The sequence below is a fragment of the Gorilla gorilla genome, chromosome 2 (genome assembly GCF_029281585.2).
Source record: "Gorilla gorilla gorilla isolate KB3781 chromosome 2, NHGRI_mGorGor1-v2.1_pri, whole genome shotgun sequence".
Lineage (NCBI taxonomy): Eukaryota > Metazoa > Chordata > Mammalia > Primates > Hominidae > Gorilla > Gorilla gorilla.
This window is the reverse complement of record NC_086017.1, coordinates 153,696,457-153,723,978: the sequence shown is the minus strand read 5'-3', so window position 1 is coordinate 153,723,978 and position 27,522 is coordinate 153,696,457. Positions and strand designations below refer to the sequence as shown.

Genomic DNA, 27,522 nt, shown 5'->3' with positions numbered 1-27,522 from the left:
AGGAAAAGAGGGATGGAGGGAGGAAGGAAGGAAGGAAGGAACTAAGGAAGGAACTCTGTTTACTTCAGGAAACCTAAAGTGTCATGGATGATGATATCTAGTCTGCAACTTTTGATGCCCATGGTCTTGTGCCTCTTTTCCCCTGTTACTTCCAGGGATATTATCCCCTATGTCAGATCATTATTCTGGTAGAATACCTTTTCCTTAATTGTACTTTTCTACCTTAGCTCTAAATGTCATAGAATAAGGGCAGTCCCTTGTCTTTCTCTATTCTTTTCTTTCTTCTTTTCCTCTCCACTCCACATCCCGACATGAATTAGATCCTGAGGATCCCACCCCAGTTCACTCCATGATTAAAAAACTCATCATTTTCTCATTGTACTGTACTGTTTAATCATATTTTTTGGTGGTGACTATAAATCATTTCTTTAAATACTACATGTTTCTTTAAATACTACATGTGAAGATATATACTTTTGGAGAAACTTAATTAACCAAGTGTTTATTTCTAATATGCTAATCTAGTTAGGTAAAATATAAATGACATTAATTAAATAATTAAAATGTCAACTTAAGAAATTCAATCTGTATAAAGCTTACATATTATCTGTTTTTATTTCTTAGGCTGATTATTTACAACCCAAATTGTTGGGCATTTTGGCTTTTTTTAACATGCAGTTACTGAGCTCTAGTGTTGGCATTGAAGATAAGAAAATGGTAAGTGGTGATAGTTCCAGAGTGCTAAGATAGAATTCATACAGAATATAGATAAATTCTGCATCTAGCTACAAACATTCAAAGATGAGAAATAACCAAATATGACATTCTGTATTGCTGAAGAACTCATATACGTTTTTTGGGAGTCTAAAAATTGGAATTGTATTCGTTTCATTTCTTTAATTTAGGAGGGATAGAACACCCAACCCAAAGTGACTAAAAGGAACTTGTGGCTGTGTTACTAAAAGCGTAAGGATAATGTAGCTTTAGGCATAACTTGATTATGGACTCAAAAAAGTTCTCAGAGTCAGTCTTTTGGCTCAGATTCATCTGGGTTGGCTCTGTATTTAAGAGCCAGTTAATGACCTCAATGGCTTCAAGCTCACGTCATCACAACATCTAGTCCAGCATTTGAAGAGAGAGACTAGCAATCACTGAAAGCTCGAACAAAAGTTGCATCATTGAGTCTCCTTGGTTTAGATTGGTCTGGTGTGGGTCATGGCCCATGGTGTTTTTGAACACCAGAAATCTTAGGTTATTTTAAGGTAAAGCAACTTTATGTTTAAATGCTTGTGCCACAGTGAAGTTTCATTATGACTGCTGCAACAGTTGGCCACCGTTGGAAATTTTCGTCCTATAAATTGGAGTAAAATTTTAGATATTGATAAAATTTCTCTTTCTGTTGCTTTCCACCTCTGCAGTCAGTAAGATTACAATAAAAACAAAAAACACCTATGAATGGAAGCTTTTATTTCAGTGTATACTCTCCCCTCCTTTTTTTTTTTTTATTATCTTAAGGAGCCAAGAAAGACATATGTTACCATATTAAACTTTGCAAATTTCAGCAACCAATGCCTGTTCTTTTGGTGTCAACTAATAAATTCAATCCCCCAACAAACTACTATTCCATCTACATGGCTTCTTTCCTATTGTTTCCCCAATTGCTATCCTAAGGGAGAGAATCACCTTGAATCTAAGAAAACTACAGTTTGTCTTGTAAACCATAAAGAGCTAACATGTTTTGGCATATAAAGTCGACCAGAGTTTCTTTACCCCTTCATTATAAACTGGAGCTGCTGATAACAGGTCTGGTTCTGTGTTTTTCATGTGTTTCATTTTCTGAGTATATCATTAATTATTTGTTTTACTAAATTCAGGACATCTTGAATTTAATATCATTAGGACAAAAATTTCCTTAACTACTGATTACTAGGAAGTATTCCATTTACTACAAAAATTGTTATATGGTCTCAAATTTAAATGATTTTAATTCAGTTTGTTTTATATATGTGTATGGCAGTTTGGGATAGATATGAAAGAAATTAAACAATATGCATTATACCTTTAATAAATTAGAAATTGTACTGTTCTAGATGAATACTGGGCTAAAATAACAAATCACCTTCAAGGGAAAAAACAAAAAAGAACTCAACTTGTATTTTTCAAATTTATAATTACCACATAAGACATAAGCAATTGGACAGAACAAACTGGCCAACATTTATTCAATCTTTTGTATTATCTGAGAATAGATGACACCCTGATATTGGGTGGGAAGCACTTGTCCTTAGGGCTCATCTGCTTCTGGCAGCATGTTTATAAGCTTTACTCTGAAGCACTACTTAACTCTATAGGCCTTGAACAGTTTGATGTCTTTGATGAAGTTAATGGGACCCAAACATGTCAGTTCTGTGAGGGTGAAGATGATGACCACACTGAGAACTGGCCTTCGATTCAAGGATGATTTTCCTGAATTGTGTTGCAGGTAAATGACTGCCTGAGTTTATTAATTTTTTTTTTTTTTTTTTGCATTTTCCAGTAGCACTAACTTGAATTCTTATCTCTTTGAGGGAAATTGGGTTCAAATAATAAATAAGGTAGAAAGACTATTTATTTGTATTTAAAATAGAACATATTTACTTCTTTTAAAACATTTTACTATGGAAGTCTTTTAACATACTGGGAAATAGAAGAGTTATCAATGAACCTACATACCTATTTCCCAACTTTAGCAGTTATCAACATTGCTAGTTTTTTTTAATCCACTTCTACCTTTTTGATTGTTGGTTGGGGTATTTTAGAGAAGATCCCAGAATCTTATCATTGTGCTTGTAAATACTTTAGATGTATCTAATGGATGAGGACATTAAAAAAATAACCTTCATGAATTATTATACTTAGCAGGATTAATAGAAATATCTAATGTAAAACTCAGTCCTTAGTCACATTTCCTCCAGTTGTCTCAAAAGTATTTTTCCCAAAGACATTGTATATATTATGTTGTATATGTCCAGAGATGTTTGTATGTATCAGAGATGTTTTTCCAGAGATGTTTGTATGTATCATAGTTTCTTGAATTAGACTATAAATGAAGTTTACATATGTGTATTTGGTTGCCTGGCTCCTTAAGTGTCTCTTGTAAACAGCCTCATCCCTTAAATTCTCTACTCACACATTTTACTTATTTTAGGCTGTTAAGATTTTAGGATGTTGGATTTGGCGAATAGCTAATTTAACTTTTCCCTCTATTTTTTCTTTCCTCCCTGTCTTTTCTATAAATGGGTACTTAGATATAGATGCTTGATTAGATTTAGGTTCAATTTATTATGATAACATACCTCATAGGTGAGGCTTTGTTTTTCTCTTGTGGCACAGTATGAGCCACATAATAATATCTGGTTGTCCACTTTTAGTAATGGTAAGATTAGACAGTAGGTTTTATCAACCTGAATCCCTTTATTATAAAATTCCCCACTAATCTTTCATCTGATGATTTTAGCATTAATTAATGATCATTGCCTAAGTCCATTATTGCACTGCAGTTGATGAAATAGTGATTTTCTAATTTTATTATTCCTTCTGTATTTACTAGGTGGGATTCTTCTTAAAACAAAATTCCTCATAAAATTTGGCTAGCCGGGCATGATTGTGCGTATCTGTAGTCCCAGCTGCTTAGGAAGCTGAGGTGGAAGGATCATTTGAGGCCAGGAGTTTGAGTCTAGCCTGGGCAACATAGCAGGACCTTGTCTTTAAAAGCAAAACAACCATAGTTCATATAAAGCAGTTCATAAATACTTGAATATTTCCCTTTAGTTAATCAATTTAGGAATATAGGTTTGTGCTGTAGCAACCTCCAGTGAAGTTTTTTTTATATCATTTTGATAACATAGATTTTTATGTTTAATTTTTATCCATTAAAATCACTATCCTTTTTTATTGCTGAAATTGTCCCATCTTAAGCAAGTAGAAATCCCTTCAAGTTGGCATCTATGAGTTTTGATATGACCTCTATTAATCTTTTATAGATTCTCTGCTTTCTGGCATGACAAGATGACCTGGGCTTATCTTGAACATTTCCTGCCTCTGACTCAAAATTAGCGATTTCTTCAAGGAAACCTGGCTCTGGTTCCTTTGAGCCCAGATTAATTCCAAGCATAGGCACTCTTTGGGCCTACTGTCATTGCTTCTAAGTCTTAAGTGAATGTAGCTACTAGAAAATTTTTATAAAGAATAGGTTTTAGAATCAGGTGAAGTACTTATTTTCTGTGTGCACGTGCTACCAACTTAACATTTAGTTAGGTTCACTTGTTTCAGTTTCTTTAAAACTTTTAAGGGTTGCTTTTTCCCTCTATTATAAAGTTATAGAAAGTTATATAAAAGTTATATAAACTTTATATAAAGTTATAAAAAACATTTGCATAGTCCCAAATTCAAATCTGTGTAACAAATTATAGTCAGAAATCTAGATTCCAATTTTGACCTCTACAGATATCTATTTTTATTAATTTTTGTATATCCACCCTCTGTAAAAGAGTAAGTAAATGCACACATACATACTTTTTTTTTAATTAATTCTGCCCCAAACACTGTTTTTCACCTTGCTTTTTTGACTTCACATAATTTGGACATCACTTTATTTGAATATATAGCACTGATCTTTATTCCATGTTTAAAGCTGCCTTTTAATCTATTGTTTGTATATATCATGTGTCTTCAACTAATTACTGATTGATAGAGCTTTACAAATAATACAACTAATTGGACTTCATTTCTATTTGTTTTTTCACATAGAGCTTGGGACTGCTTTGTTCGCTGCCTGGATCATGCTTGTCTGGGCTCTCTTCTCAGTCATGTAATAGTAGCTTTGTTACCTCTTATACACATCCAGCCTAAAGAAACTGCAGCTATCTTTCACTACCTCATAATTGAAAACAGGTATTGTAACTGAAATTAATAGTAAAATAATAACTTTTTAAACTGTATTTTTATGTCTCAAAATTACTGAAGGTAATGTGGAACTGTCACTTTTTTGAATTTCAGGGTTTATCAATAAACAAAGTAATTGGCATGTAATTACATATTGAAATGATGCTATTTCAGTTGTGGCATTGCTTCTATTATAATTATTTCCAAAGCTCACCAATAGGTCACCAGTTAAAAATTACTTTTCATTAATTCTGTAAATGTGTAACCTAATTTACCTTTCTTTTCACAGTCAAAAGGCAGATAGTTGAATAGCATGAGAAAGGTTAGGAGAGATACCTACTTTCTGCAGCTTATCTTAGTTGAAACCCTTATTACTTCATTGCGTTAAGCTTTGAACCAGCCTCTCTTCCTTTAAGCTTTCATCACTTTTCTTGATATTGTTACTAGAACTGTGTTTTAAAAATATCTCTTTATTGGTGTCATTCCAGCATACAAAGGCATTCTGAGATTCTCCATTTCCTAATTGATAAATTCCAAATTGCTTAGCTTGATATTGAACGCTTTCTAAAATGTGGCCACAGACTATTTCTTACTATCTTCCCCCATAATTTTTCAAAACAGGCATTAGGCTATAGCCAGTGTGGATTACTATTGACAGAACATGCATTATTCTTTCCCATTTGTATTTTTGATTCAGGCTGCTTTTTAGACTGGGATGTCTTTTTATATATTTAAATTTTTTTCTGTGATTTTACTTAATGTTGTATATAATCATTCCTTTGCTTGTGAAAAGTTGGGATTGAAGTACTACTTATTTACCTACTCACCCATATGCTATTGCTGGTCCCTTTAGTCAGTTGCAGTAACTGTCTAATGAGGGAGAAATCATAGAAGAAGGAAAAGTTAATGTGTTTTTATTTAGTTAAAATACTTTTATTTTTGATATTTTTATATTTTGTGCATGATAAAACAACAAAATCACTAATTTAGATTTTGGGACTACTTTTCAAGTACCTTTTAAATTTTTTTGTACATAGTCATATCTTTGCTGTTTATTGCAGAAGTGTCATTTCTCTACCTTTCTCATAATCATAAGAAAAATCCTGACCAGGCATGGTGGCTCATGCCTACAATACCAATACTTTGGGAGGACAAGGCTGGAGGATTGCTTGAGGCCAGGAGCCTGGGCAACATAGTGAGAACCCCATCTCTACAAAAAATACAGAAACATTTAAAGAAAAAAAGCAAAAAGAGCCTGTAATCCTAGCTACTGCAGGCTGAGGCAGGAAGATTGCTTGAACCCAGGAGTTTGAGGCTGCAGTGAGTTATGATCATGCTGCAAGATAGAAGACCTTAAGCCTGCTGAATGAAGGCACTACTTTGGCTTTGTTTATTGTTCCATCCCCAGTGACTAGCAGAGTGCTTAGCATGTAGTAGCACATAGTAGTTATTTACTATATATTTATTGCATGAGTTAATGAAGACTAGGATTTAGAAATGCTTATATTTGGACCCAGAAAGATTAGAGCATTTATTTTATTAGAAGGAAATTAAAAATTATAGCCCTGACAAGGATTATTTATATATTTTTTTCTATAATTCTTCATGATAATTTGTATATCGAGGTAGTCATTGGCTGTCTATTGCTACATTCCAAATCACTCCAAAACCTAGTATCTTAAAACAATGAGCATTTTTATTTGCTCATAATTTTGCAATCTGGACTGTGCTCAGCTGGTCAGTTCTACTGGTCTTACAAGTGGTCACTGATGTGGCCACATTCAGGGGGCAGGTAGACTGGGCTGGGCCTCTCTCTCATTCCGTGTAGTCTCACAGTCTGTCTCTCTCTACCACGGTCTGTTCATGTTGGTGGCCACACTTCTCACATAGTGACTCAGGGCTCTCCGGAACACACAAATGGAAACTTGCAGGCATTTTTAACAGGTCCCAAATTGGCACAGCATATCTTCTGCCACAGTCTATTTGCTAAAGCAAGTCACACACTCAGCCCAGCTTGAAGAGGAAGGGACTGTATATATGGGTTTGTATGCTGAGAAGCATGGTTTATTGTAGCACTATTATAGAGTGATTTTCATAGCCTTGGTCATTTTCCACTAATAATTTAGCTGAGCATCTTAGACATAGTTAGAAAATACTTTGCAGCTCAGTAATCAACTAGCACTTTTAATTATGAATTAAATTGGCCTTCGTTTCAACTTTTACTTTACATTTTTTTAGTATTCATATTCTTGGCAAATAATTCTTTTTATTCCAACTAACTATTAGGGATGCTGTGCAAGATTTTCTTCATGAAATATATTTTTTACCTGATCATCCAGAATTAAAAAAGATAAAAGCTATTCTCCAGGAATACAGAAAGGTATTTAATTTTTAATTTGTGGTTTAGGAGATCATTAATACAGAATTGTTCCCAAGTTCCAATACATGAAATAAAGATCCTTTAGGATCATATCTAGGGATAATATAGTCCTATTCTGATAGCTAATTCCTGGTGAGTAGATAATGCTACCATGAATCCATGACTTTTGGAGGGAAGTTTTAGCATTTAGATTAAATATGTAACAGCATTAGATAGAACAGAGAGCAAAAAATACAATTCTTATGCCTTTACTACCCAGACCAAAGTGTCCTTACTTATTGTCCCAAAAAGAAGCACTACCACAGCGGCACACCCTAAGAGAAGAAAGGAAAGCTGTGGGATGATTCTAGTTTTGTTGTGCTACAAACCATGATATAGAAATGTCAGATGTGAATGATTCCTGAGATTTAGAAGGGGAATAATTTATAATTCCAGCGTCTTAAATCTTAGTGAGCTCTCTAAAATTATGAAGATGTTAGTGGTGATTTCATAGAACTTCTGGGTAGAAAGTGGGATACCTGACCTTGGGTGTCACCTTGGGTAGTGAAAGGAATTGAATTACCTATATAATCCATAGACCTGGTTGAAAGCTATTATGTAGCCCTTTGTAAATTAAGGGAAACTTGTACTTCCTGTCAAGAAGTACTTATTTTAGAGAAGTAAATTCTTACTTAGTTGGGATAAAATTTTTCTCCAGGTCTAACAGTTTTACAATGAAATCCCTTTCCCTCAGAATTACTAAAAATGATTTGTGCTGTACAAAGGAAGGAATGGAAATTTCATTACTTTAAACAATTGGTTTGGTATAGTTTAACGGTAACTATATAGAGAATTCAGGCCTTTGGAAATGGTTGTTAAAATAGTTGATTAATAAGGTCTGTCTCTCTGTGCTTTGTATATAGGAGACCTCTGAGAGCACTGATCTTCAGACAACTCTTCAGCTCTCTATGAAGGCCATTCAACATGAAAATGTCGATGTTCGTATTCATGCTCTTACAAGCTTGAAGGAAACCTTGTATAAAAATCAGGTATGCTAATATGATATAATTAAAAATGTATAACAAAGAAAGATTGGAGGCTTAAAGAAAAGATGACAAAATGACATTTTTGTTTGAGATTTAGTGAAAGAAGAAATTTTTATTTTACCTGAATTATCAGATCTGACTGAGAATTAGGAATCCATGAGATGCCCTTTGAGCTTGAATCTTAGGGATTTGCAGTTTTTGTTGTTTCTGAAGGATCATGATTTGATGGTTATATTTTAGGTTACTGCATCTTCGTAAGTAAAGCTGTATATAATTGTATAATACAGCAGCAGTTTATGTAAGTCTTCTCCCATATTTCCTATGGATATATGTCATATGAAATGTCAGCAGTTTTACTATTGTACATTTTGACTGAATTAACGTTAGTTTTAATGAAGCTAAATCTTTAAGTTTACTTTTTCAAGGGGTGAGTGAACTTTATTCTTTTCTTTGGCAACATAATGTAGATTATCCCTAAACTTGATGATAGTGAGAACTGGTATTTAAAATACCAGATCACTGTATATGAATAAATTGGAAAAAATTTAACTGAATTACTCATTTTTGCATATCTAGAACCCATATGGTAAGATATGAGAGCCTAAGACCCTCATGAATTTTGGGATTACCATTCTATAATGGAAGGGTTATATTTCCTTCCATTAATAGAAGCAAGCACTTACTTAGGACAAAAGATATACGTGATGGTAATGAGCACATTTTTCTGGGGCAGTGAGTTTGTATAACCGATGTGGGTAGCAGCCAGTGTGGAGATGATCCCAACAGAGGGGAGGAGCCTTGAATCTCCTCTAGGTTAAGTGTTGTGCCTTCCTGACTATAGATGTGCATTATCAACGTTACAGCCTCTATTCCTGCTCTAAACTACAATGAAACTACCCTGTGCTTGCCCCTAGCCCCATACCTTTACCTGGTTTTCAGGTAACTCAAAGGACTTTTAGCCTTTTAATTTAATACAGAGATTTATGAATCACAAAGGTTTTCTCCTCTTTGCATAGAGGTTTTCTAGTTTAGGTTATTTCCAAGCAGATGGCACAGTCATTGTCTAACATAAGGAAACTTCACCTCAATCATCATTTCCTAGATATAAATAACTAAATCTGAGAATTCAAGAAGATTTCTTACAGTCTTAAGGAAAGCCGCAGCTGCCCCACTTTGCCTCCTGGATCACAAAAGATAAATCATATGTGGCAGCTTCCTTACAGGATTCCTTCAATGTAAAGCCCCGATGCTAATAGATTACCTAGACAGAATAAGAAGGGAAGTGTACTTGTAGGAGTGTTGAGTACTCTGATTAAGATATAATAGCCGTATATTATTATGGGATTTTTTTAAAGTAAGTATTTAATGTAGTTTAGCATCTATAACTGGATAAATTTATGGCAGGCTGGTAAGAAAAACTAAAGGCAAGGAAGATTGGAAGATCCATGAGGAGGTAAGAAAAGAATAAAGATCCAGAAGCACATGTCTTCCTAACCATACTCCAGCAGGCACTGGCCCAAAACACCTAGGAATAAAGAGAGAAGGAAATGGGTTTTTTCCCAACTGTGGCAAGAAGATAGCATTAAAGTTGAATACAATTGAATTAAGACTTCCAATAGTACTGTCCAAAGGACCTTTCTGTGAGGATGAAAATATTCTATATCTGTACTCTTCAGCAGTAGCCACTAGCCACATGTGGCTCTCTTGAGCACTTGAAATATATGCTCAAACATTATGTTTTGAGGAACAGAATTTTTAATTCTATTTAATTTTGCTAATTTAAATTTATTTACTTATTTACTTTTAGAGGCAGGGTATCTCCAGTACAGGGGTGTGATGATAGCTCCCTGCAGCCTCAAACTCCTGGGCTCAAGCAATTCTCCCACTTCAGCCTCCTGAGTAGCTAAGATTACAGGTGTGTGCCACCATGCTCACCTAATTTTTTTTTTTAAGAGATGGAGTCTTGCTATGTTGCCCAGGCTGGTCTTGAACTCCTGGCCTCATGCAGTCCCCTTGCCTGGGCCTCCCGGAGTACTGGTATTACAGGTGTGAGCCACTCTACCTGGCCTAATTTAAATTTAAATAGCCACATGTGGATAGTAGCTATTGTATTGGACAGTGCAGCTCTACAAGTTGGTTGAACCTACAGGAATACCACCAGAGCATGAAACTGGCATAAGATAAGAGGATTAGAGGCCAGAGTCTTTGTTGTCAGTACTCTTAGAGTCCATGAGACAACAGATGCAAAAGATTCTGTTTTAGAATTTAAAATTTAGCCACAGGGAGAGGAAAAGGTACTTTAAAAGTGGATCGAAAGGAGGTTTTTATTTAAAAATACACCTAAAGTTGTGGTAGGAATGGCTAAACAAATGATTGGGTGTAATGTAGCAACAAAGCAAATTCCAAGAGGTGGTGATAGGAAAGTTAATAAGATGATGGCTGGTATAGCATTAGATACTTAACTATTTTTATGGAATGACCCTGCAAAAGTCCTGTACTGATGGGTAGTCCCAGACAGTCGTTGACATTGAAGAGATGACACCTTCTACTTATTTTTAAGGAAGAATATATATTTTTGAAGGAATAGAAGACTTCTAAGCTCAGTGGATGGCAGAAAATGATTTCTATGTAGAAAAGTCAGACTAGAGATCAAATTAAGAAACCATATAATTGGTTTCTGAAGATTGATACTAGTCAGGAATCCATTTGATAAAATCCCAAAAAGATAACTTTGTAAGAAGCCAAAATAAACTTTTATGGCAATGCAGAATTCTAATAAAATGACATTTACTAACGTTTACACATAAGAGAAGAGGCTATTGAAAATAAAACTGGGAGATGGAGCCAAGATGGCCAAATAGGAACAGCTCCAGTCTACACCTCCCAGCGTGAGTGACGCAGAAGATGGGTGATTGCTGCATTTCCAACTGAGGTACCGGGTTCATCTCACTGGGGAGTGTCAGACAGTGGGTGCAGGACAGTGGGTGCAGCCCACCGAGCGTGAGCCGAAGCAGGGCACTTCTCAAAAGAAGACATTTATGCAGCCAACAGACACATGAAAAAATGCTCATCATCACTGGCCATCAGAGAAATGCAAATCAAAACCACAATGAGATACCATCTCACACCAGTTAGAATGGTGATCATTAAAAAGTCAGGAAACAACAGGTGCTGGAGAGGATGTGGGGAAATAGGAACACTTTTACACTGTTGGTGGAACTGTAAACTAGTTCAACCATTGTGGAAGTCAGTGTGGCGATTCGTCAGGGATCTAGAACTAGAAATACCATTTGACCCAGCCATCCCATTACTGGGTCTATACCCAAAGGATTATAAAACATGCTGCTATAAAGACACATGTACACATATGTTTATTGCAGCACTATTCACAATAGCAGAGACTTGGAACCAACCCAAATGTCCAACAATGATAGACTGGATTAAGAAAATGTGGCACATATACCCCATGGAATACTATGCAGCCGTAAAAAAGGATGAGTTCATGTCCTTTGTAGGGACATGGATGAAGCTGGAAACCATCATTCTCAGCAAACTATTTCAAGGACAAAAAACCAAACACCGCATATTCTCACTCATAGGTGGGAATTGAACAATGAGAACACTTGGACACAGGAAGGGGAACATCACACACTGGGGCCTGTTGTGGGGTGAGGGGCTGGGGGAGGGATAGCATTAGGAGATATACCTAATGTTAAATGACGAGTTAATGGGTGCAGCACACCAACATGGCACATGTATACATATTTAACAAACCTGCATGTTGTGCACAAGTACCCTAAAACTTAAAGTATAATAATAAAAATAAAATAAAATAAAATAAAACTGCTAGAGACTTTCAGGTTGTCTTAGGATAATGGTGGATGCCTACATCTGAATTTCTGTGTAGCCCCTGAAATATCATAAAGAGTGTCAAGGAGAGCAATTGAAACCACACATAATTTACACCTTCAACAGAACTTTGAGACAGAATATTATGAACTTCAAATTACTTGTAACTAACAGAGATATCTGTGGAGCTCATATCTTAACCTTGTATGGTGTTGAGAGCAGGTACGTTCTGATGAGACTGTATAAAAAAAAGAAGAAAATGAAGAATAGGAACTAAGAATTGATGGAGCAAAGAGAAAATCACCAACAGAAAGAGAGTCATACTCTTAAGTGCAACAGTACTGAAAATAAGTCCAGGATGTGGTATGTCAGACTACTGGCTACAGGGAAGGTACTTGAAAGTATGCCCAACGTTTGTAGTCTCTGAAAATCAGTTTCTTGGGAGCAGTAAAAGAAGAGGAGAGGAGAGGCACTCTTCAGAGACTATGGCATAAACAGAAAGAAGAAAGTAAGAGGGAGAATTTTAAGGGTCCTGCAGAAGTAAAATAAATGTACAAAATCAGAGATGAACCAAATCCTCCCCCTGCTACCAGAAAAAGAAAAAAAAGCTATTCATAAAGAAAACTGCACTTCACTATGCTGACGTGGATATTCATGAAAGAGAAATCCTGAAGCCACTACAGAATGCTTACTGCAGATAGCTGTTATGGAGGGTTTTCTAGTTTAGAAATTTCACAATATGTGTAGAAAAAATATATGTATGCAAGGTTCCTGTAAGACAAAAATAGAAAATGAAAATAAAGTCTGTGAATTGATGACAGTTCTTCCTCAAAACCAACCATAACATGGAAGAAGATTGAACTTAGCAGTATAACTTTAATTGAATATTTTAAACAATCATTTTCAGATATAAAAAAAGTTGCATGAAAAATTTAAAAAACAAGAGAAATAAAAACCAAGATGAAACGAGGGTGATTGAACTTAGGAAAGAAATTGAAATGAAGATTAAATTACAAGAACTACAGGGGAGAATATATTTGACTAAACATTTAGCAAGGGGCATTGAATAAAGGTATAAAAAACAGAAGAAAAATGAGATAAAGGAGTAAAATAGATAAAGGAGTAAAAAGGAGTAAAAAGAAAAAGTAGTTGAAATGGAAGATTGGCAAAGATTTCACCTGCAAATAATTGATGTCTCTGAAGAATAAAACCAAAACAAGAGACAGAATTAATATTTAAAATTATAATCCAAGAAAGCTTTCTGGAAATAAAAGACCTAATCTACATATTGAAAAGACTTGTATCCTGGAGAAAATTGACCCAGGATAATTAACTCTGAGACATATCCTAGACTTTAATAATAAAAAATCTTCAAAGCTTCCTGGCCAAAAAATTTTTTTTCAAAAAATTACTTGCAAGGAGAAAAAAAAGTAGATTGGTATCAGAATTCTCAGTAGGAATGTACAGAGCGGGCCTAGAAAATAGCAGCATTTTTTTAAAATGTCAAAAAATGTCATAAAGTATGAGTCAAGAAAGAGTCAAGCTGTCCTTAGAGTATCATGTATGAGAACGTGGTTTTAAGCCTACAAGAATTGAAGTAATATGGTTTTCACAAGTGATCCCTTCCTAAGAGATGTATTAGAGGATGAGCTTTGTTAAGTCAAGAGATGACTGGGCAGACTTTGGCAAAAGGTCTGATGGTTACTGTTTATGTATTTAACGAAATATATAAGACTAAAACAACAATGGGGCAAGGGCGGGATAATTATATGTAAATGTTATATTCTAATAAGCTAGAAATAATGCAATTTTTTTAAATGAGAGAAGGGGAGAGTAAGGAGTAAGTAAGATAAGCTCAGTAATTGTTGCATAGGCAATAACTGGGAGTCAAAATATACCATTTTACACCGGCAAACTAGTTATAGAAAGTCAAATAAGGAAAAGAGGGAGTGTAGGTATTTCAAAAAATTACCGTAATTTTTATTTTACCTTTAAGGTAAATAATATTTCACCTTTAATTAATATTAAAGGTATTAATATATTGGATAGGCTGGGTGCGGTAGCTCACGCCTGTAATCCCAGCACTTTGGGAGGCCAAGGCAGGCAGATCACGAGGTCAGGAGTTCAAGACCAGCCTGACCAACATGGTGAAATGCTGTCTCTACTAAAAATACAAAAATTAACCAGGCATGATGGTGCACCTGTAATCCCAGCTGCTCAGGAGGCTGAAGCAGGAGAATCGCTTGAACCCGGGAGGCAGAGGCTGCAGTGAGCCGAGATTGCGCCACTGCACTCCAGCCTGGGTGACACAGCGAGACTCCGCCTCAAAAAAAAAAAAAAAAAAAATATATATATATATATGATAATTCCAGAACAAAAGTATAAACTTTCATCCTTACCCAAATAAATGATTTTTTAAACACAAAACAGGATAGAGGGAAGAAAGCACTAATTATAGTATACTGTATTATAATTATAATCCATTGTATTATAATAAAAAATCTGACAGAATTGTAGCCAGGCATCTGAGTCACATTAATAAGTGTGAACAACCTTAAAATTAAAAAATTTACAAATTGGCTTACAAAGTAAGAAACAACTCTCTACCACATGCAAGATACATACCTAAAGTGATTCAGAAAGGCCAAAAATAAAGGGATAAGCAAAAATTATCCAGATAAGTGGAAAGTATAAGAAAGCAGGAATTCTCATTCTGCCACCAAACAAAATAGAACTGAAGCTGAAAAGCATTAAATATGAACAAAATGGATACTTTTTAATGCTTAATGCCATAATTCATAAGGAAGATTTAATAGTTATGAATATGCTCCAAATAACACACCAGCCACCTTGATAAAGCCAAAATAAGAAGCTTAAGATGATATATATAGAAACTCAATCAGAGGAGACTACCATGTTATTCTCAGTATAAAATAAGTTAGTAGATAAATACGTAGATCTAAATAACATAATAAAGTAGCTATTGTGAATATATGTCAGACATTACACCTTGATAATAGAAGCATACTTTACTCTAAAGAGCAGATAGAACATTCATAAAAATTGATTATTGTATTAGTTGGATCTTTGTGTTAGTTTGCTAGGGCTGCTATAACAAAGTACTACAAACTGAATGACTTTAAACAACAGAAACAGAAATTTATTGTCTCACAGTTGCCATGGGCTAGAAGTTTGAGATCAAGGTGGTGGCAGGGTTGGTTCCTTTTGAGAGCTTCTGGTGGTTTGCTGGCAATCTTTGGTATTCTTGAATAAACAGATCCGTAGAGATAGAAAGTAGATTAATGGTTGCCTAGGGTTAGGAGGTTAGGGGGAAATGGAGAGTGATTGCTGATGGGTACAGATTCCTTTTGAGATGGTAAAAATGTTCTGAAATTAAATAGAAGTGATGGTTGCACTTGTGATATACTAAAGACCATTCATTTGTACACCTTAGAAGAGTTAATTTTATAGTATGTGAAACAAATATTTTATTAAAACTATTTAAGAAAAGATAGTACAGGAAGAAAATAATAAAAATAAGAGCAGAAATATTGAGAACAGAAAGCAGTAAAATTAATTAATGAGTAAAAATTCTAGCAAAAAACTAGCAAAATTGGTAAATGTCAAATATGTAAATAATAAACTGTTGAAACATAGAAGGTATTTAAAAATCACAAGAGACTACTTTGTACCCTTTTACACAAATAAATTTGTAAACATGTATGCTTTTCCTGGAATATATAGTGTATCAAAATGAACTCTAGCTGAAATAGAAAGCTTAAAAGATTAGTTTCTGTAGGAGAAATAGAGAATATTATAAAAGAACTTCATCCATAGGAAAGCACCAGGCCCAGATAAGGGGATTTTTTAATCAAATTTTCACAAACTAAATAGTCTCAATGGTGTTTAAATTGTTCTGGAGTATAGGAAATGAAAGAAAACTTCCATTTTTAAAAAAGCGGCAATATATAACAGTGTTCAGTAGACCCAAAAAAGATAGCATGAAACAAAAAATTAAAGATTATCATATTAATATCCGTGTAAAAAATTATAAATGAAATATTATCAAACAAATCAATTTCACATTAAGAAAACACCCCATGCTGGGTGTAGTGGCTCATGCCTGTAATCCCAACACTTTGGGAGGCCAAGGCAGATGGATTGCTTGAGCCCAAGGGTTCGAGACCAGCCTGAGCAATATAGCAAGACCCCATCTCTACAAAAAATACAAAAATTAGCCAGGCATGGTGGCACATGCCTAAAGTCCAAGCTACTTGGAGGTTGAGGTGGGAGGATCACCTTGGCCTGGGGAGTTTGAGGCTGCAGTGAGCCAAGATCATGCCACTGCATTCCAGCCAGGGCAACAGAGCGGGACCCTGTCTCAAAAAAAAAAAAAAACGAAAACAAACCCACAATACCCCATGACCAGCTGCATTTTATTCCAGTATTGCAAAGATGGTTAATACTTAGCAATCCATGAATTCACTATATTAATAGATCTAAAGAGAAAATCATGCTATTATTTCCATAGATGCCGAATAGACTTTGACACATTTCATCACCTACTTCAAATGAAAACACTCAAGAAAACAGAAATTGATGAATATTACCTTAATGTATATGTGTACATATATGTATGCATGTTTATATATGTACTATGTATATATACAATCAATATGTACTATGTATATATATACATAGTACATATATACACATACTTAATGTGAAACAAGAAACATTCCCACTGAAAGCAAGGTTTCCTATTATCTGCACTATTTAGCATTCACTTGGAGGTATTGGCTAAGGAATTTAGGGAAAAAAGCAATCAGACATAAAAGTTGGAAAAGATGTAAAACTATCTTTATTTACAGATGATATGCTAATCAGAGACATGAGAATTGGAAAAGATGTAAAATTATCTCCATTTCTTATGCTAATATACTTCGGAAATTATAGAGAATTACTGATAAAACTAGCTTGACTACAGATGAATTCAGTAAAATAGGCGATATAAAATTAACATAAAAATTAATAATTTTCATATGACAAGCGGTAACCAGGTAGAAATTTTTTTGGAATACCCCATTTACAATAGCAACAGGAAAACAATATAGTTGAGAATAAACTTAACAAGAAATGCATACACCAACAAAAGAAAAATTTTAAAATGCTTCTGAAAGACACAAAAGGGTAATAGATTTAACTAAATGGAAACCATCACTGTTTTAGTCTGTTTGCTTTGCTGTAAAGGAATTATAGTAAATTACCCTGAGGCTGGGTAATTTATTAAAAAGAAGAGGTTTATTTGGCTTATGGTTCTGCAACCTATACAAGAAGCATGGTGCCAGCATCTGCTTCTGGTGAAGGTTTCAGCAAGCCTGAGCCTTTACTCATAGCCAAAGGGGAAGAGGAGTTGGCATATCACATGGTGAGAGAGGGAGCAAGAAAGCAATGGAAGGAGTGCCACACTCTCAAATAACCAGTTCTCACTTGAACTAATGGAGTCCAGCTCACAGCTGAACTAATAGAGAAAGAACTCACTTATTATCACAGGGATGGCACCAAGCCATTCATGAGGGATCCACCCACGTGACCCAAACACCTGCCACCAGATCTCACCTCCAACACTGGGGGTCACATTTCAATATGAGATTTGGAGGGGACAGATACCTAAGCTATATCAATCCCTTATTATTGGGTAGGTTGATGTTATAACGATTTCAGTTCTCCTTAGGTTAATTAATGGAATGCAATCCCAATGAAAATGTCACCAAAGTTGTTTTTTTTTTTAACTGTAGGAGGTTTATAATAATGCTCATATGGAAAAATAAAACATGTAAAAGATAGCTAGTAAACTCCCCCTGTAAAAAAAAAAAGGTTATGAGAATGTAGTAGCCCAACCAAACATTAATATACTTTGTAGCCACTACAGTTATAACAAAGAGGTAACTAGTATATGAATAACCAGACCAGTGGGAAACAATAGGAGGTCTAGAAATAGACCCAAGTACATATGGACATTTAGTATATGATAAAAAGTGACACTTCTTATCTGAGTTTTACTTTTAACTGATTACCAGGGTGTGTATGTGTGGGGGTGGGGAGGCGGTCTTTACAGCTGAATTAACCTGTAATGTTATTTAAGAAATCAGCTATTGAAGATTCTGGATAAGATTAAATGTCTTTTCGTTTTTCTTTTGAAATGTATTACTGTAATTTGTATTACTCATTACAGTTCTAACATGGAGTTTGAGATGCTCCTATACACTTGACTTGTGCTAGAAAGAAAATAATATAAATGAAGTAGCTTTAAAGTGATCCCACAAGTGCAAGGTCTAAATCTTCACTGGCTTGAGAATTGTTTCTTCTTACTTAACATTTTATTCATTACAGCATCCTGAAGAGATAGCTGAAAAAAGACTATTTGAATTGACATATTTATCATTAGGCTACCTCTTTCTTCCTCCCTCTTCTTTTCCATCCTCACAGAACCCTTTTTTATATCTTTTTTCCTTCTTTACTAGTTGTTATACACTTTTCAAACTTCTTGTTTTAACCTAATAGTTGTTCCTCCTTCACTTATCTACTGAAATATCTGTCCACTGTCCTTTAAAAGTTACTCTGTGTTTTTTCTTATTCATTGCTTCTTTGCCGTACAAGTATATTTGTTGTTGTACATATCATATGATATTTTAGTTATTTGTCTGTTTTCCTCTTAGACTGTGAACTTGTTAAGACTTGTTTTACTGATTTTTTGTATTTTGATATAATGCACAGTAACTGCTTGTTTAATGGATTAATGATCAAAGACTTTCAGACATTTAATGATTCTAATTGTACAGGACATATTGTTGAACTATATTATGTGAACTCATCAAAAACTAGCTGAAAAAATTGCAGATACAGAAATTTAATTTTGTCAATATTTATGTTAGATATTCCTTAATATTTTTAAGCTTCTTAGCTCAGGAAAACATACTAGTTTGTAGAAATTACGTATAAATTTTCTTTCTACTTTTATTTTAGGAAAAACTGATAAAGTATGCAACAGACAGTGAAACAGTAGAACCCATTATCTCACAGTTGGTGACAGTGCTTTTGAAAGGTTGCCAAGATGCAAACTCTCAAGCTCGGTTGCTCTGTGGGGAATGTTTAGGGGAATTGGGGGCGATAGATCCGGGTCGATTAGATTTCTCAACAACTGAAACTCAAGGAAAAGATTTTACATTTGTGGTAAGTAGTGGAAATTTGGAATGACAAAAGAGTTCTCTGTCCTATTGAGGTTTATATATTTCATTTACAAAGAACTATTCAGGTTATCCTTAATAAAAGCTTCACCTAGAACCAGACTATCAGTTAACTTCTGAGTTTATTTCTTTTACTATTGCGGAAACCTTTAGCCAAAAGCAATAAAGTTTGAACCCCATCTAGGGTGTTATATTCTTGTAAATAAAGCTTCCTAATATAATAATGACAATACTTAAAGCCTAATCAATTATTTAAATATTACTTTTTAAACATTATTGCTAGTGTTTCCATGGAAAACTAGTTTCCAGGATATTACAGTAGTAATGTTTTGTAGTCAAATGAGTTTGGGAACTCCATATAGAACAAAATTAAATGTGACCTTTTAAAAAAAATGTGACTTTTAATGTATCTGTGTGCATTGTGAATCTCTAAGACCATATCTCCAAGAGTTATACTATATGGGTATATTAAAATTATTCCTTAGAGGTTCTCAAATGACTCTTGGGCTCTACAGAATGCAATGTAGGAGATGCTATGTATACATTTTGTGTTTTTTTTTGGACGGAGTCTCGCTCTGTCACCCAGGCTGGAGTGCAGTGGTGCGATCTTGGCTTACTGCAACCTCTGCCTCCTGGATTCAAGCGATTGTCCTGCCTCAGCCTCCCGAGTAGCTGGGATTACAGGCGTGCACCACCACGCCTGGCTAATTTTTGTATTTTTAGTAGAGATGGGCTTTCACCATATTGGCCAGTCTGGTCTTGAACTCCTGACCTCATGATCCGCTCTCCTTGGCCTCCCAGAATGCTGGAATTAGAGCCATGAGCCACCATGCCTGGCCTACATTTTGCTTTTTAAGGGTTAAAAAACAAACAATGCAAATTGTCAGAGATATGCAAAAGTTGAATAATTTTTTGTACACCTTAGAAATAGCCTAAAAAGTTTTACATTTTGGCTTTTTAGCTACAGATTATATTGTAGTCTTGATACCAAACTTAGTTTGAACCTCACTGTCTTTTCCTTTGTCTAAGTTAAATTCACTTAAGCAGTTAAGTTAAATTCACCATGGAAAAAGCAGTACACCTAAGAAAATTTATAGCAGTTATCCTGGAATTTTCTTTTTTTTTTTTTTCTGATTGAGACTGGAGTAGAAGATTCAAGCTTTGCCTATGGATTATTGATGGAGCTAACAAGAGCTTACCTTGCGTATGCTGATAATAGCCGAGCTCAAGATTCAGCTGCCTATGCCATTCAGGTAAGAGTGGATATAGTCATTACTGGCTTTAAATTGTTTAATTCAAATAAGAACGTTGTAAATTCTATACTTGTGAAACTCCTTTTTGTTTGAATTCTCACTTTTATCAAAGTTATACAAGTTCATGATAAACATTTTAGAGTACAGAAGCATACCTCTTAACCGATTATTATAGGTATAGTTACTTTCAAAATTTTTGTATGTATATACAAATATATACTACTGCCTCAGCTTTGTGACTTAAGTGAGTTACTTAAATCATTCTAGGCATTGAAATAAATGTCCTAAGGATGTTCACAGCTCTAAAACTATAAAATTCTGTTTATTTTTCTATGTACAAGCATAACTCAGAGATAGTATGGGTTCAGTTCCAGACCACCACAATAAAGCAAGTATCTCTATAAAGCAAGTTACATGAATTCTTCAGTTTCCCAGTGCATATTAACGTTATGTTTACACTATACTATAGTCTGTCAGGTGTGCAATAGCATTATGTCTAAAAACCAATGTACATGCCTTTATTTAAAAAATACTTTGTTGCTAAAAAATGCTAACCATCTTCTGAGCCTTTGCAAGTCATAATGGTTTTGCTGGTGGAAGATTTCGCCTCAATGTTGATGGTGCTGATTAATTACGGTGGTGGTTGCTGAAGGTTGGAATGGCTGTGGCAATTTCTTAAAAAAATCAGACAACGAAGTTTGCCACATCAGTTGCCTTTCATGAAAGGTTTCTCTGTAGCCTGTGATGCTGTTTGATACCATTTTCCCCACAGTAGAACTTCTTTCAAAATTTGAATGAGTCCTCTCAAACCTTGCCACTGCTTAATCAACTAAGTTTATGTAATGTTCTAAATCCTTCGTTGTCACCTGAACAGTGTTCACAGCATTTTGAGTGGAACCGCAGTAGATTCCATCTCCAGAAACCACTTTCTTTGCTTATAAAAAGCAACTCCTCATCCATTCAGGTTTTATCATGAGAAGGCAGTAATTCAGTCCTATCTTCAGGCTCCACTTCTAACTCTAGTTTTCTTGCCGTTTTTATCACATCTATAGTTACTTCCTCCACGGAAATTTTGAGCCTCTCAGAGTTATCCAGGAGGGGTTGGAATCAACTTCTTTCAAACTCCTGTTAATGTTGATAGATATTTTGACTTCTCATGAATCATGAACGTTCTTAATGATATCTAGAATAGTGAATTCTTTCCAGAAGGTTTTCAGTTTACTCTGCCCAGATCCATCAGAGGAATTACTATCTGTGGCCGCTATAACCTTATAAAATGTATTTCCTAAGTAATAAAACTTGAAAGTCAAAATTACCCCTTGATACACGGGCTGCAAAATGGATGTTGTGTTAGCAGGCACGAAAACAACATTAATATCCTTGTATAGCTCCATCAGAGCTCCCAGGTGACAGGTACATTGTCAATGAGCAGTAATATTTGGAAAGGAATCTTTTATTGTGACCAGTAGGTCTCAACAGTGAGCTTAAAATATTCAGTAAACCATGCTGTAAACAGATGTGTTGTCATTCAGGCTTTGTCGCTGCATTTATAGAGCACAGGCAGAGTAGATTTCACATAATTTTTTATTTTTAAATTTTTTTTACTTTTATTGTTCTAATTTTCAATTTTTATGGGTATATAGTAGATGCATATATTTAGATTTAGCCTAATTCCTAACAGCCCGAGGATGTATGGAATCGTCAATGAGCATTGGCTTCAATTTAAAGTCACCAACTGCATTAGCCCCTAACAAGAGAGTTATTAACCTGTCCTTTGAAGCTTTGAAGCCAGGCATTAACTTCTCCTCTCTAGCTGTGAAAGTCCTGGATAGCATCTTCTTCCAACAGAATAGAATGATTTTAGCTAGATCTTCTGGATAACTTGCTGCAGCTTCTCTATCAATAGTTGCTTCTTCACCTTACACTTTTATGTTATAGAGAGAGCTTCTTTTCCTTAAACCTCATGAAGCAACCTCTATTTGCTTCAAACTTTTTGGGTTTTTTTTTTGTTTGTTTTTTAAGAAGCACCCCTTGAGTCGTATCACTTCAAACTTTTTTCTGCAGCTTATTCTCCTCTTTCAGATTTCATAGAATTGGAGAGAACTAGGGCTTTTCTTTGGATTAGGCTTTGGCTTAAGGGAATGTTGTGGCTAGTTTGATCTTTTATCCAGACCACTAAAACTTTCTCTATATCAGCAATAAGACTGTTTCTCTTTCTTATATTTGATGTATTCATTGGAGTAACACTTTTAATTTCCTTCAAGAACTTTTTCTTTGCATTTATACTTGGCTGTTTGGTGCAAGACACCTAGCTTTTGGCTTGTCTAGGTTTTTGACATGCCTTCTTCACTAGGCTTAGTCATTTCTAGCTTTTGATTTAAAGTGAGAGATGCGTAATTCCTCCTTTCATATGTATACTTAGAGGCCACTGTAGGGTCATTAATTGGCCTAATTTCAATATTCTTATGTCTTTGGAAATATGAAGTCCCAAAGAGAGTGAGGGGGATGGAACGGCTGGTCAGAACACACACCACATTTATCGATTAGGTTCACTGTCTTATATGGGCACAGTTTGTGGAGCCCCAAAGCAATTACAACAGTAACATCAAAGATCACTGATCATATATTACTATAACAGATATAGTAATAATGAAAAAGTTTGAAATATTTTGAGAATTACCGAAATGCGATATAGAGACATGAAGTGAGCATATGTTGTTGGGAAAATGGCACTGATAGATTTACTGCATGCATAGTGGCCACAAACCTTCTATTTCTGAAAAAACAAACAAAAAAAACAGCATCCGTGAAGCATAAATAAAGCGAAGTGCAATAAAATGAGTTATGGCTGTATTTTTATAACTAAGATATGTAGAACATTGACGAATATAAAGCGTTATCTGCTTCACTGTGGACTTACAAATGTAAAATATGTATTTGTAGGAGTTGCTTTCTATTTATGACTGTAGAGAGATGGAGACCAACGGCCCAGGTCACCAGTTGTGGAGGAGATTTCCTGAGCATGTTCGGGAAATACTAGAACCTCATCTAAATACCAGGTATGTAGGCTTATTTAATGTATTTTCATAAAATTGTTTTTAATTATATAAAAATTAATGTGATTTTTTTGGCCGGGTGCAGTGGCTCACGCCTGTAATCCCAGCACTTTGGGAGGCTGAGGCGGGCGGATCACGAGGTCAGGAGTTCGAGATCAGCCTGACCAACATGGTGAAACGCCATCTCTACTAAAAATACAAAAATTAGCCGGGCGTGGTGGTGCACATCTGTAATCCCAGCTACTTGGGAGGCTGGGGCAGGAGAATCACTTGAACCCAGGAGGCAGAGGTTGCAGTGAGCCGAGATTGTGCCATTGCACTACAGCCTGGGTGACAGAGCAAGACTTTGTTTGGAAAAAAAAAAAAATTAATGTGATTTTTGATATAGTTTTTTAACATTAAAAGTGTTTTAGTATCTCCTTATGTATATTTTTCACTATGATTTATGCTTATAATTTGTCTAGATGAGAAGTGCAGTCTGCTCATTGGGTTAAATTCTACAACTTTAAATATTCAGATAAATTTATTGAAGTTAAAAGGATTGATTTTTTTAAAAGTTCAATGGTTGGTAGTAAATTGAAAGAATGTACTTTAAGCTGAATGTGAGTTGAATTCTTTGATAGGTATAAGTAATACAGAAATTTAAAGTTTAAAGCTAGTCAGAAAGCCTTTAGTAGGCCCAATTAAAGATTTTCATTACTCCCAGTTTCTCCTCATGAATATATTTTCACCCTCTACTTTTAAAAAAGTGTATTTAATCTCTTAAAAAATTTAAATGACTTTGTTAGGACTGACGAAATGTGCAAGATGACATGCAAATACATAAAGCATTTTATATGAAAAAAATCCATACAATTATAAATTATTTCTATTTAGAAACTACTTTTTGGTACCCTAGGTACACATGCATATTAGATACTTGACTTTGGACAAATAACTTCTTTGAACCTTAGAAAGTGCCTGGACTTATACTAACAGTCTTTATAAAAGCCCAGAGGTATGCATATTTATTTCCTAGATAATTTTTTATACTTAGAAATCTTTTAAACATCATTTTATGTCTTATGACTAGCATTATTAAATAAGTGATTATTTAGCATTATTATTATTAGCCTTATTAAAGAAGAATTATTACTGTTATTATTATTTTTGAGACAGAGTCTCACTCTGTTGCCCAGGCTGGAGTGCAGTGATGTGGTATCAGCTCACTGCAGCCTCTACCTCCTGGGTTCAAGTGATTCTCCTGCCTCAGTCTCCCAAGTAGCTGGGATTACAGGCGTGCACCGCCATGCCTGGCTACTTTTTGTATTTTTAGTAGAGATGAAGTTTCATCATATTGGCCAGGCTGGTCTCCTGGCCTCAAGTGATCTGCCTGTCTGGGCTTCCCAAAGTGCTGGGATTGCAGGCATGAGCCATCACACCTGGCCACTATTAGCATTATTTAAAAAGTAAAGTTAAAGACTAAAGTTAAAATTTGGATTTTCGTTTTTGAGGACTCCATACTTCCCCCATTTTCTTAGTCTGTATTTTGTATAGCACCTGTAGATGTCAAAGAATTTCTGTAATCTACTGGAAAGTTTATGACCTTTGGAGTCATACAGGCTTAGGTTTGATTGTTGGCTTTGCATTTGCTAGCTCTGAAGTCTTGGGCAAGTTATTTAACATTTCCAGGTTTTAATTTTTTAATTTTGAAAACATGGATAATTTTACCCACTTTGTATGATTATTGTTAGGAATAAAGGAGATAATATTAAAAGTACTTAGCAAAGTGCCTGATATTTAGTTGACACTCAATAATAAATGCTTATTCAATCCTAGCTTGGTTAATAAGTTCTTTGTTTTTGGGGGCAGAATTTGTGAGGTTGGCTATCATATACTTCATAAGAAGTAGAAGCCAACATTTCTGCCTACTTGTTATGTTTTTCATAGGAAGCAACTTTTAAGTGGTCTTTTAAAAGTAGATCTTAACAAAGCAATGGAAATTCTTTTGGTCTTTAGCTTTTATACCTGAGCAGTTAGAATAACCTCTTGAATGGTTCCTCAATGATGGAAGTTAGGAGATTTACCTAGTTGGGATCTGCTTGTTGAAATTGGAGCCACATAAAATTAAGAGGTTGATAGAGCGCATTTTGAATAGCGTTGATTCCCTTTTGTATGAAAAACTAAAATACCAGGTTAGCCTGTAGCTGAATTTTATAGCTTGGACTGCTTGATATTTACTCCAGAGGACCTAGGGAAATATGGAATTTCTTAAAAGCATATTCATATTTTTGCTGCCTTTAAGTTATACTCCCTACTTTATGTTTTTTTTTTTAAATTTGGGCTCTTTATATATAATCACTAAATCTGGATTAAAGGATGGCTGTATTTGGGAGATTGAAATTTAGAACCAGATAGAACAACTGCAGTTCAAAATCACCATAGAAATAACTTTAGGAGAAAACATCAGGATATGACTAGGCAGAGCCTGGCTTATATCCCAGTATCAGTAGTTTTCTAGCTAAGTTTACTATAAATTTGATAAAAATCATCTAGAGAACTATACTCGTGATGATTCAAAATAGGGATTTGAATTTTTTCTCCTGGTTTAGTGTGATGGTTAACTGAGAGATTATTGGATTTTTCAACTGTTAGAAACTTGGAATACAGTGAAATATGTGTGTATATATATATATATATATATATATTATTTGGGTATAAGACTTTGGGTATAGGGCATTTGTTATTTCCTAAGCTTTTATTGGTGATTTGAAAGAAACCCATGCCATTCAAAAAAATCCTACACACAGGTAGCCGTAAGATGAGAGCTGTGTGAACATGTTTAAATGGTAATGCTGAGGAACAAATAGAAAGGGTCATGTTGAAGTAATGTGAGAGAGAAGTGATAGTTGGTGTAGTAAGGACCCCAAGGAGCATCCAGAATGGGAGAGCCGTGGCCCTTATAGGGAATTATACTTAGAAGGAATAGATCTCTTTTTTTGCAATAGGGAAAGATAAAATAATGGATGGAACACAGCTAAGTTTACAGATTTCATTGCGGGAAGCAATGATTTTGTTTTTACTCTGTGAAGTAGGAGGTATAGGAGATGACCTCATTGGCTGAAAGTGGCAATGGAGTTGGTGTAGGTGACTTTAGGAGGGTGGTGATGGTTTGAAATAATCACTGGAAAACAGAAGAGAGCCAATAATGAAAACGTAGAAGGAATTCTGTAATTTTAGCGGCCCACTGACATTGAAGACTAAGAATACATAGTAGTACTAATCTTATAAGTGGGTTAGTGATTTTCCTGTATCAGTGCAGTAGCCTGAGTATCATTTCAGTAAAGACAAATATTTAGACTGATTCAAGGTTGGGAGGTTAGCAGATGAATACCACTGGAAAAGAGTGTGGCAATGGAGTGGGTAGAGGATATTACCAAGAGAATGCTAGAAGTGAAGGACCATACAGACTAAGATGGTTGTGGAAAGAGGCAAAGAGACAGGGGTGTCATAGATCAGGAGAGCTTAGCAGGGTCACGGAACAGAAGATCTCAACAGGAGAGAATGGGTGGGCTGGAATAACTGGGTGAAAAAACCGGAAATTTAGGAAACTATGACCATACAATGAGATGTCTAAATAATTGATTTGAAAGTGAAGAAATTCTTTGAATTAGCATGGAAGCCCTGATAATTCCTGAGCCCTGATAAGTAGAGAAGAAAGTCATTGGAAACTTCTGAGCTTGATTAAGTGCTCCAGCTAGACACTGAAGTCACTCAGGATGATAATAACACTGGGAAGAAAGAAAACCC

At 35.0% G+C, this 27,522-nt stretch overlaps 1 protein-coding gene across 5 annotated transcripts in view; it reads left to right on the top strand.

Annotated features, from left to right (window-relative positions):
- The window catches only part of ATR (ATR checkpoint kinase), a 129,386-nt gene that overhangs the window by 35,611 nt on the left and 66,253 nt on the right, over nucleotides 1-27,522 (top strand). For all 5 annotated transcript variants that reach the window (XR_010132946.1, XM_019024248.4, XM_055383148.2 and 2 more), the window contains 8 exons: nucleotides 625-717; nucleotides 2,352-2,482; nucleotides 4,789-4,932; nucleotides 7,210-7,303; nucleotides 8,206-8,331; nucleotides 19,204-19,410; nucleotides 20,564-20,677; nucleotides 23,621-23,736. Coding sequence is in view for 4 of the 5 variants with exons in the window: in XM_019024248.4 (XP_018879793.2) it covers nucleotides 625-717; nucleotides 2,352-2,482; nucleotides 4,789-4,932; nucleotides 7,210-7,303; nucleotides 8,206-8,331; nucleotides 19,204-19,410; nucleotides 20,564-20,677; nucleotides 23,621-23,736 (1,025 nt within the window). In the remaining variant the exon portion in view is untranslated. The remainder of the gene's footprint in view (nucleotides 1-624; nucleotides 718-2,351; nucleotides 2,483-4,788; nucleotides 4,933-7,209; nucleotides 7,304-8,205; nucleotides 8,332-19,203; nucleotides 19,411-20,563; nucleotides 20,678-23,620; nucleotides 23,737-27,522) is intronic.